Source organism: Ranitomeya variabilis, chromosome 4 (assembly GCF_051348905.1).
Source record: "Ranitomeya variabilis isolate aRanVar5 chromosome 4, aRanVar5.hap1, whole genome shotgun sequence".
NCBI classification, from domain to species: domain Eukaryota; kingdom Metazoa; phylum Chordata; class Amphibia; order Anura; family Dendrobatidae; genus Ranitomeya; species Ranitomeya variabilis.
Window position 1 is genome coordinate 753,612,052 of NC_135235.1, and position 11,578 is coordinate 753,623,629.

At 43.6% G+C, this 11,578-nt stretch overlaps 1 protein-coding gene across 1 annotated transcript; it reads left to right on the forward strand.

Moving 5' to 3' along the window:
• The first annotated feature begins 3,174 nt into the window (after nt 1-3,174).
• Nucleotides 3,175-11,344, forward strand: LOC143766843 (gastrula zinc finger protein XlCGF66.1-like). The gene is made up of 6 exons (XM_077254828.1): nt 3,175-3,450; nt 3,580-3,756; nt 3,840-3,963; nt 4,047-4,144; nt 4,343-4,433; nt 10,459-11,344. The coding sequence occupies exons 1-6, from the start codon at nt 3,223-3,225 to the stop codon at nt 11,274-11,276; spliced, it is 1,536 nt and encodes a 511-aa protein (XP_077110943.1). The 5' UTR covers nt 3,175-3,222; the 3' UTR covers nt 11,277-11,344.
• Nucleotides 11,345-11,578: the final 234 nt, after the last annotated feature.

Sequence of the window (11,578 nt, forward strand, 5' to 3'; positions counted from 1 at the left end):
CCAACTATCAGAAATACAGTAGTGTGTAAAGATCAAGAATAAGACCAAGCTGGACAAGTACAAAGCCTGACCCCAACTGAAGAGACTGCTAAACAAAGGCTCACAAAACTTGCTGCAAGACTAGGGAGATACATTGGAGAAGCTGAGGCCAAGAAGATAAATGCCCTGTTCTCCAAAGAACCATCCAAAGTGTAAAAAACACAACACCAGTGCAATGTAGCTGCAATATCTGAGAATGAAACACAGCAACCACCTAGAGCAGGAAGCAGTCACCATTACAGTAGCAGACATCCAAGAACGGGTCAAGGACATGAGCTGGACAGCACAGACATGATCCTTACCTACTGGTTAAATAAATTCACAGCGGTACATGAATGCATGGCAATGCAGATGAACCAACTGCTGGAAGCAGGCCACCACCCAGCTTGGCTAACACAAGGAAGAACAGTGCTGATCATGAAGGATTCTCACAAAGGAACAATTCCATCCAACTACCGCCCAATAACCTGCCTTACAACAACATGGAAACTTCTGTCAGGCGTCATAGCCACCAAGCTACACAACCATATGAACCAGTACATGAATCCAGCCCAGAAAGGCATTGGGACTGACACCAGAGGCTCTAAGCACCAGCTCCTAGTAGATAGAGCAGTCACTCAAGATCCAGACAGACCAATCTCAGCACAGCCTGGATTGACTACAGGAAAGCCTATGACACACACATGGATCTGTGAATGCTTGGCTCTGTACAATGTCAACAGGAAATTAATAACCTTCCTCAGAAACTCAATGGGGCTATGGAGAACAGCATTGGAAGTCAACTCAAGACAACTAGCACAAGTGACTATCAAATATAGCATATACCAAGGTGATGCACTGTCCCCATTGCTGTTCTGCATAGCTTTGAACCCCCTCAGTCAGATAATTACAGAGTCTGGCTATGGATACAAGTTCAAGAGTGGAAGCTCCATCAGCCACCTCCTCTATATGGATCAAGCTGTATGCAAGAAACGAACGAGACATCAATTCACTGATCCATCTGACAAGGATCTTCAGTGAAGACATCGGGACGTTCTTCAGACTGCAGAAGTGCGGCCGGTTGGTAATAAAGAGAGGCAAGGTAGTCAAGACTGATTGAGTGTAATTACCAGCAGGGCAGATAGCAGATGTACAGACGTACTACAAGTACCTCTGCATCCCACAGGGATACGTTAACCATGATGAGGAGGCAAGGAAGGCAGCAACATCCAAACGCACACACACACACATATTCAGCTTTATATACAACCCCTGGCAAAAATTATGGAATCACCGGCCTTGGAGGAAGTTCATTCAGTTGTTTGATTTTGTAGAAAAAAAAGCAGATCACAGACATGGCACAAAACTAACGTAATTTCAAATGTCAACTTTCTGGCTTTAAGAAACACTAAAAGAAATCAAGAACAAAAAATGTTGTAGTCAGTAATGGTTACTTTTTTTTAACCAAGCATAGGGGAAAAATATGGAGTCACTCAATTCTGAGGAAAAAATTATGGAATCATGAAAAGCAAATAAAAAAAAACCCTCCAACACATCACTAGTATTTTCTTGCACCACCTCTGGCTTTTATTCCAGCTTGCAGTCTGAGGCATGGACTTAATGAATATAAACAGGACTCTATCAATCTGGCTCCATCTTTCTCTGGTTGCTGTTGCCAGATCAGCTTTGCAGGTTGGAGCCTTGTCATGGACCATTTTCTTCAACTTCCACCAAAGATTTTCAATTGGATTGAGATCCGGACTATTTGCAGGCCATGACATTGACCTTATGTGTCTTTTTTCAAGGAATGTTTTCACAGTTTTTGCTCTATGGCAGGATGCATTATCATCTTGAAAAATGATTTCATCATCCCCAAACATCCTTTCAATTGATGGGATAAGAGAAGTGTCCAAAATATCAACATAAACTTGTGCATTTATTGAAGGCTAGATGGTGGCCCGATTCTAACGCATCGAGTATTCTAGAATATGTATGTGGTTTATTTGTGAAGTTTTCAGAATAATGCAATTTATACACAGGAGTCGGCCGGCCGAGCGTGACCAATCAGTGAAGCAAGGGCCAAGTGGAGGATTATCTACAGGAAGAACAAACGGATTATCCTCTGAAATTCAGGATGTCAGATCCTTCTCTGCCCTGACATCATCTGTCGGGAGGCCCCCAAATACATTATATAGTCGCCCAAACTCCCGAAATCAGTGATTTCATGGAACGTTAGTCTGTGTATGGGGGCGTTAAAAGGTAACTTATTGGACGCTGCCTCTGGCCTAATAGACCTTCATACATTGCAGCCCAGACACCATTATTAGGCATGTAAGTATCGTAATAACTAGGCCGCCCCATACTGTCGAGTACTTGGGGGCGGGGGGCATTCAGCCAAACTCTGTCACCTTTTTAGATGCCATGTTTGCTTTTCACAGCAGCAAGTGGTTAAACTGCCAGGGTTTTTATTGAAGCCTCATCTGTGCCGTCCCTGCCCTGCGGTGCACATCTATGTGCTGGTGAACAAAAAGATTAATTTTTTAATAAATGTTTAACAAGTTAAAAATTATAAAATGTGTCTTCTGCTTTTTTCATGTTTTTTTTCTTTTTCCAAGAATTGTTGGAGCCAATTTTCTTTAGAAACATTTCAATATCTGTTTTTCTGGTGTTTTTCTTGTAATATAGGAAAGCCTAAGGCCAGAAATAAACCCCATAAATCACTGTACATGGAGACTTTGGGATCAGATCATTTCTGTCCTCGTTGATTGTGGAAACAAAAAAGCTTTTCTAAAAGCCTCAAACTTCTGTGTGTGAATCAGAGCTGAGATCTAACGTGATAGAAGATTCCAGTGCGGGGAAGACGGGAAACCTTCATATAGACGGCCGGCGGTGATGGAGTCAGTGACCGACTCTGGCCAAATATGTCTCTAGAGCCGTAGTAGAAGATGAAGATGTCGTCCTCACCATGAAGTAGTTATTTCTCCTGTCGCGTGTAATGAATATCTCCTGCAGTATTGCTAATGCCGATTCCAGGGTCGGTAAATGAGTCGAGAATTAGCGTTATGGAAGATGAGTCTATGAGGAACGTATTCAGCTGCCGACTCCGAGGAGGAAACTGCTTGTTGTCTGTGGCCTAAATATATAGGATTTATTAGTAGATGTAAAGAAGGAAACTAAATACTGTAAAGTAATAAATCTCCTCATATGTTTTCCTTATTATCTCCAGTAATTGTATTATTACAGGATTCTTATGATGTTCCATCGGCTCATCTTCTCATTCAGGTCTCTACAATATCGGATCCTCGCAGTGAAGATCTTCTACAAAAGAAAATTTTCCTGATTTACCCATCACAGATGGATATGGACAGAGACAAGATGGCGGAGAGGATATTACACCTCACCCTAGAGATCCTCTTCCGGCTTACTGGAGAGGTGAGAGATTCTGATGACGTCACATTACATCATTCTTATCTATGGGAATAACAGATGGACAGAACTGGAGAGGAGAGGACTCTGGAAATGTCTGTAGTGAGATTTATTAATGTGTCTCTCCATTACCAGGATTACACAGTGGTGAAGACCTCTAGTGATCGCTGTCAGGATCCTGTGTCTGAGGGATGGGGAAGACCCCTGAGCCCAATCACGGGGCCTCCACCTCACCCCCTGATCCATGAGGACATCAATGACCAGAAGATCCTAGAACTCATCTACAAGATGATCGAGCTGCTGACTGGAGAGGTGACACTGCTGGGAATGCTGGGACATTATACAGTAACACTATGAAGGGATCGGGGGGATGACGGTATCATTGTATGTGTCAGGTTCCTATACGGTGTCAGGATGTCGCTGTCTATTTCTCCATGGAGGAGTGGGAGTATTTAGAAGGACACAGAGATCTGTACAAGGACGTCATAATGGAGGTTCCCCAGACCCTCACATCTCCAGGTAATAGACAGGACTAAATACACACGGCTTATAATTATCTGTATGTAAAGAATGAATTCAGTCCCTGTATGTGTTTCCTCCAGATCTATCCAGTAAGAGGACAACACCAGAGAGATGTCCCCGTCCTCTTCTTCCACAGGACTGTAACCAAGAAGATCCCAATGCTCCTCAGGACCATCAGGTAGACGGAGAGAAGGTGTCAGGAGATCTCCCCTATGATGTGTAGACGCCGGTGAAGGTCTTGTGCTCAGTCTTGTTTTATCCCCCAGTATTATATGTTTTATACTTGTGTAATGAGAACGGTGGAGATGGCAGGATTAGAGCTGATCATAGATGGGACTTCTCCATCTGTCGGTGACTTTTACAATATTTGTTTCAGGGTGAAGATCTGACCCATGTTAATACTACAGAGACATATGTGAGGGGGGATGAGTGGTGTAAAGAGGAGATTCCCACATATGACTACCCAGGTGAGTAGTGACCACTAAATGCAGAGAAGTCACAGATTCTTCTCAGTCACCGGCTGTGGCTGCTTTATCGGTGGTGTAGTCCGGCCGTATTACCATGATTGCCATGGATTCTGGCTGATGAATTGGGACACACATAAATTTGTTTGTAGGACAATATGCTCTAGCAAGCTATCTGTCAAACAAATTAAAAATAATTGATTGGTCCAAAATTTTCCACCTCCACATTTATACCAGGAATGGCAATACAATTAGGGATGACTGGAGAAGCCGAATCCGAATCCTCCCATCTGGGAAATGCTACATCAAGAGGCAAAGCCCTTTGGACATTGGTGTGCGCCAATTCACGAGCACTAGGGACAACGCTAGTACTGGGCATTGTTCCCTGAGTAGGAGACATTTCTCCAGAAGCGCTATTTGTCCTTGTTGTACTGGTCCTTGTGTGTGAGGATGGAGCAGAATCACTGCTCATTTCTGAGCTATCACTGTCGCTGCTACTAAAGCCCTCGAAATCCACATCCCCATCCGGCACTGCGATATCTTCGCTGTCATAACATAAAAGTGCATAAGCCTCCTCTACACTATAAGGCTGGGGTCACACTTGGCGTAAGACAATACGCCACGTATTATACGTCCGTACTACGGCCGTAATACGGAGAAATGTTCCCAAAATACTGATCCGTAGTCAGGGTGTGTCAGCGTATTTTGCGCATGGCATCCTCCGTATGTAATCCGTATGGCATCCGTACTGCGAGATTTTCGCGCAGGCTTGCAAAACCGACATCTAATGGATTTATGTGCTCAAATGTTAGGGAAAACATATATACAGTGTATATATATATATATATGTCATTGAGACACATATATATATATATTCTGTATTTAGATTTCAATCAGCGCGATATCTGTGAAAAGCCGGTAATTCAATTGCCGGCTTTTCATTTCTCCTGCACAAACCCGACAGGATATGAGACATGGTTTACATACAGTAAACCATCTCATATCCCCTTTTTTTTTGCATATTCCACACTACTAATGTTAGTAGTGTGTATGTGCAAAATTTCAGCGCTGTAGCTGCTGAAATAAAGGGTTAAATGGCGGAAAAAATTGGCGTGGGCTCCCGCGCAATTTTCTCCGCCAGAATGGTAAAGCCAGTGACTGAGGGCAGATATTAATAGCCAGGAGAGGGTCCATGGTTATTGGCCCCCCCGTGGCTAAAAACATCTGCCCCCAGCCACCCCAGAAAAGGCACATCTGGAAGATGCACCTATTCTGGCACTTGGCCACTCTCTTCCCACTCCCTGTAGCGGTGGGATATGGGGTAATGAAGGGTTAATGCCACCTTGCTATTGTAAGGTGACATTAAGCCAGATTAATAATGGAGAGGCGTCAATTATGTCACCTATCCATTATTAATCCAATTGTAGGAAAGGGTTAAAAAACACACACACATGATTTAAAAGTATTTTAATGAAATAAACACAGCGGTTGTTGTAATAATTTATTGTACTCTCAGTCCATCAGGAACACCCTCGCTTGGAAAAATAATAAACGCACAAGATACATACCTTCTGCTGTCAGATCAGGTCCCACGATGTAATCCATCTGAAGGGGTTAACTAATATTACAGACAGGAGCCCTGCAATAATGCAGCGGTGCTCCGTGCTTGTAATCCCCGGCGAATGAATGAAATGTAGGTCATTGACCTACATTTCCTTGGTCATTGACCTACATTTCCTTCAGTCGCGGTGATGCGCCCCCTGGTGGATGTCCTCATATGACCTGGAGCGTGGGAAAAAGTTCCCAGGCTGCAGTTCATGAGAACATCCACCAGAGGGCGCATCACCGCGACTGAAGGAAATGTAGGTCAATGACCTACATTTCATTCATTCGCCGGGGATTACAGGCACGGAGCACACCGCTGCATTAGCAGGGCTCCTGCCTGTAATATTAGTTAACCCCTTCAGATGGATTACTTCGTGGGACCTGATCTGACAGCAGAAGGTATGTATCTTGTGCGGTTATTATTTTGCCAAGCGAGGGTGTTGCTGATGGATTGAGAGAGCAATAAATTATTACAACAACCGCTGTGTTTATTTCATTAAACTACTTTTAAATCATGTGTGTGTGTTTTTTAACCCTTTCCTACAATTGGATTAATAATGGATAGGTGTCATAATTGACGCCTCTCCATTATTAATCTGGCTTAATGTCACCTTACAATAGCAAGGTGGCATTAACCCTTCATTACCCCATAGCCCACCGCTACAGGGAGTGGGAAGAGAGTGGCCAAGTGCCAGAATAGGCGCATCTTCCAGATGTGCCTTTTCTGGGGTGGCTGGGGGCAGATGTTTGTAGCCAGGGGGGGGCAATAACCATGGACCCCCTCTAGGCTATTAATATCTGCCCTCAGTCACTGGCTTTACCATTCTGGCGGAGAAAATTGCGCGGGAGCCCACGCCAATTTTTTCTGCCATTTAACCCTTTATTTCAGCAGCTACAGCGCAGAAATTTTGCACATACACACTACTAACATTAGTAATGTGGAATATGCAAAAAAAAAGGGGATATGAGATGGTTTACTGTATGTAAACCATGTCTCATATCCTGTTGGGTTTGTGCAGGAGAAATGAAAAGCCGGCAATTGAATTACCGACTTTTCACTAACACCGGTGCGTATTTCTCGCAAGTCACACTGCTGGTCCGTGTGTAATCCGTATTTTTCACGCCCCCATAGACTTTCATTGGCGATTTTTTTGCGCAGTACGCTGACAAACGCAGCATGCTGCGATTTTGTACGGCCGTAGAAAGACGTATAATACTGAACCGTAATATACGGCTAATAGGAGCAGCCCCATTGAGAATAATTGTGCCGTATATAATGCGAGTTTTACGGACGTAGTTTCTGCGCTCTTACGTCCGTAAAACTCGCATGTGTGACCCCGGCCTAATACTGATGGGCCATTTTATTTGTTTTTTTGTTTTTTTTCGGAAATAGAAAACACTTTTATAGAAAATTCTTTAGCCTAACCCTAACTTTAGAATAAAGCCTAACTTTAGCCCCAACACTAACCCTAACTATAGCACTAAAGGTACCGTCACATTAAGCGACGCTGCAGCGATAGCGACAGCGATGCCGATCGCTGCAGCGTCGCTGTTTGGTCGCTGGAGAGCTGTCACACAGACCGCTCTCCAGCGACCAACGATGCCGAGGTCCCCGGGTAACCAGGGTAAGCATCGGGTTGCTAAGCGCAGGGCCGCGCTTAGTAACCCGATGTTTACCCTGGTTACCAGCGTAAAAGTTAAAAAAACAAACAGCACATACTCACCTGCGCGTCCCCCGGCGTCTGCTTCCTGATACTGACTGAGCTCCGGCCCTAACAGCACAGCGGTGACGTCACCGCTGTGCTTTCACTTTCAGTTTAGGGCCGGCGCTCAGTCAGTGTCAGGAAGCAGAGGCTGGGGGACGCGCAGGTGAGTATGTACTGTTTGTTTTTTTAACTTTTACGCTGGTAACCAGGGTAAACATCGGGTTACTAAGCGCGGCCCTGCGCTTAGTAACCCGATGTTTACCCTGGTTACCAGTGTAAAATATCGCTGGTATCCTTGCTTTTGCTGTCAAACACGGCGATACACGGCGACCTAGCGACCAAATAAAGTGCAGACCTTCTAGCAGCGACCAGCAATTTCACAGCGGGATCCAGATCGCTGCTGCGTGTCAAATTCAGCGATATCGCTATCCAGGTCGCTGCAACGTCACGGATTGCTGGCGATATCGCCTAGTGTGACGGTACCCTAACCCTAACCTGCCTTATCTGTTTTTTTTACTTTATAACAAGATCGCTGACTGACTCAGCTGTTGCCAGCAGCACTTGTAACACTGATTCTCCTCTAATCTCTCACTGACAGGAGATCTGAGGAGAAACAGCGTTTTTATGAGGCAGATCGCCCGTAAAGTTAATTGCTACAACACACTTTCTTAGTGATTTGTCTCATTCGCTGGTGTGACGCTGACGTCATCACGACCTGAACCAATCAAGTCTCAATGAGGTCAGGGGTCACAGTAAGTGTTGTGCGCCAGAATCCCCGCGTTATAAGGTTTGTGGGGGTCCTGATGAGCACAAAACCGCCGACCGTAGACAAACGGTAGATAAACGTTGGCGCTAGCAGGGCTTTGTGCAGCGCTGAAGCTTATCTACCGTTGGCGGTCATGAAGCGGTTAAGTTAAGGGTATCATCATTTCTGTCCAGGCCTATTTCCGGAGTTTTATTTTTTTTTTTAATTATGTGGAAGCATAGTTGGAAAGCAATGTCTTACTTTTATTTGTTCATTTTCATAGATTTTGATTTATTACTTTTGTCAGATTCAAGTTATTTCTGAGACCATTGTGGGGTTTTCTGTCATTAAACGAGGGGTACCAACAATTTTGACCATGTGTGTCGGAGGAGTGAATATTTTGAATCCACATCCACTTTCTGGAAATTAGCACGAAGTGGATGTGAAAATTACACATTTGCCATTTTATTACCCACAACATAGTGCCCAGATTGTGCTCCAGGAGACACACACCGCAGAGTAAGTGGATTCTTCTCACTATAATATTGCTAAATACAGGGATCCTAAATGTTGTTTGAACACACTGCAAGACTCAGAAGGGAGAGCGGATTTTGCTGGATTGGTTTATAGAAACTCTGTTGCTTTTCAACAGCCTTTGAGCTACTAATAGTGTGGGAACCTGTTTTTCAAAGCTAGCAAAACTGTGAGATGGGTCACACCTATACAATACCCTCAGGCATATCAGTAGAATATAGCACGGAGAGTCTCCCAATAATTAAAACGTAACTTTTAATCACTAAGATAAAACGGACAAACTAACATGACACAATTAACCCATGTGAATAAGGTGCTCATGCAAACCAGTGCTCAAGATAAAAATTGGTTTGATCTCACCAATGGGAACAGACGAATGTCCACAGCAGATTCCTCCTGTTGCCTTCTCTAAATAGGAGGGGAGGAAAGAGAGGGAGGGGGGTATAGGGCTTTACTAAACTCCCTGTCGTGCCCCTTGTATTGCCCCTGTCCTAACAAGGACAGGCCCCAAGTATACCCTGCTAGGGACAACCACCATCCACGACATCTAATATATAGGTCTCCCTACGCGTTTCCTCCCCAGTCACAGGGATTCATAACTACCCATAGGCAGTGACACAAATTGTCACACCCATTGATGGGTATCCTGGCACTGCAGGGTTACTTAGATGACGGACACTTTAATTTTTTGCATACTTTATGTCCCATTGGCTTTAAATGAACTCCCCTGATGAATTCCCGTGACTGGGGAGGAAACACGTATGGAGACTTATATATTATATGTAGTGGATGGTTGTTGTCCCTAGCAGGGTATACTTGGGGCCTGTCCTTGTTAGGACAGGAGCAATACAAGGGGCACGACAGGGAGTTTAGTAAAGCCCTATACCCCCTCCCTCTTTCCTCCCCTCCTATTTAGAGAAGGCAACAGGAGGAACCTGCTGTGGACGTTTGTCGTTCCCTTTGGTGAGACCAAACCAATTTTTATCTTGAGCACTGGTTTGCATGAGCACCTTATTCACATGTGATAATTTTGTCATGTTAGTTTGTCCATTTTATCTTAGTGATTAAAAGTTACGTTTTAATTATTGGGAGACTCTCCGTGCTATATTCTAACCTCTTTTTATCCATTGATCGATGATGGACCTGACAGGGGACTTGTTTTTTTGTGAGATGAGAATTGGTATTATTTTTGCCTACATAACATTGATTGATTCTTTTTATTCAATATTTGGGAGGCAGAATGAACAAACAGTTGAACACCACACACTACTGGTTCATCCAACAAGGTTTTCTATTAGACTGTGAACAGTCATTGTTTGGTAAATAATTAAAGTTTTTACATAGCTTGCCATTTTTATGGATGGTTTAAGTTGAAATGTTCAAAAATATAAAACTCAAGGATATTTTATAAAAAATTTTTTTTTTTTAATCTTAGCAGATGACTGTACCAGGAGATCAGAGGGACAGTTGACATCTTCATTTTTTAAATCTGATGATCTTGAGATCCTACAAGATACAACTGAAGGGAATGCCATTACTCCAGATATATCATCATCCATTCACAGCAAAGATCTGTCATCTGGTCCTGTGAAACAGGTCCCATCTTCTGATTCATTGCTAACTACTAAGGAAAATCAAAGTCATAAACGAGGTATTAAAAGACAATCTGCTTCTAAAGCAAATAAGTCATTTTCCTGTTCAGAATGTGGGAAAGGTTTTAACCAAAAATGGAATCTTGTTAGTCACCAGAGAACTCACACAGGGGAGAAGCCTTTTTCATGTTCAGAATGTGGGAAATGTTTTAACCAGAAATCAAATTTGGTTAAACACCATAGAACTCACACAGGGGAGAAGCCTTTTTCCTGTTCAGAATGTGGGAAAGGTTTTAACCAGAAATGGCTTCTTGTTGCTCACCAGAGAACCCACACAGGGGAAAAGCCTTTTTCATGTTCAGAATGTGGGAAATGTTTTAACCGGAAATCAAATTTGGTTAGTCACCATAAAACTCACACAGGGGAGAAGCCTTTTTCCTGTTCAGAATGTGGGAAATATTTTAACCAGAAATCAGATTTGGTTAGGCACCATAGAACTCACACACAGGAGAAGCCTTTTTCCTGTTCAGAATGTGGGAAATGTTTTATCCAGAAATGTAATCTTGTTAGTCACCAGATAACTCACAAAGAGGAGAAGCCTTTATCCCAGGGGTGGGCAATTAATTTTGCCATGGGGCCGCATGAGAAATTGAGATGGTTTTAGAGGGCCGGACTAATATAATTACCTTATTTTTCGGACTATAAGACGCACCGGACCATAAGGTGCACCCCAAATTTGGGGTGAATATTGCAGAAAAAAGATTTTTTATAAGATGGGGGTCCTTATTATTGTCTGAATTTACAGTATCTTAGGCTACTTTCACACTAGTGTCGTGCACTGCACGTCGCTATGCGACGTTGCAGCGCACCGAAGCACAGTGTGGAAGCGCCGCACAATGGGGGCAACGGATGCTGTTTTACATCACATATGCTGCCCCATTGTGATGTGCGGGGAGGCGGGGGTGG

Excerpts from the sequence above, each read along its gene's own strand:
- LOC143766843 (XM_077254828.1), top strand. The coding sequence starts at position 3,223 with ATGTTTTCCTTATTATCTCCAGTAATTGTATTATTACAGGATTCTTAT. Across the intron at positions 3,757-3,839 it reads TCGAGCTGCTGACTGGAGAG|GTTCCTATACGGTGTCAGGA; the intron begins GTGACACTGCTG and ends TGTATGTGTCAG. Across the intron at positions 4,434-10,458 it reads TCCCACATATGACTACCCAG|ATGACTGTACCAGGAGATCA; the intron begins GTGAGTAGTGAC and ends TAATCTTAGCAG.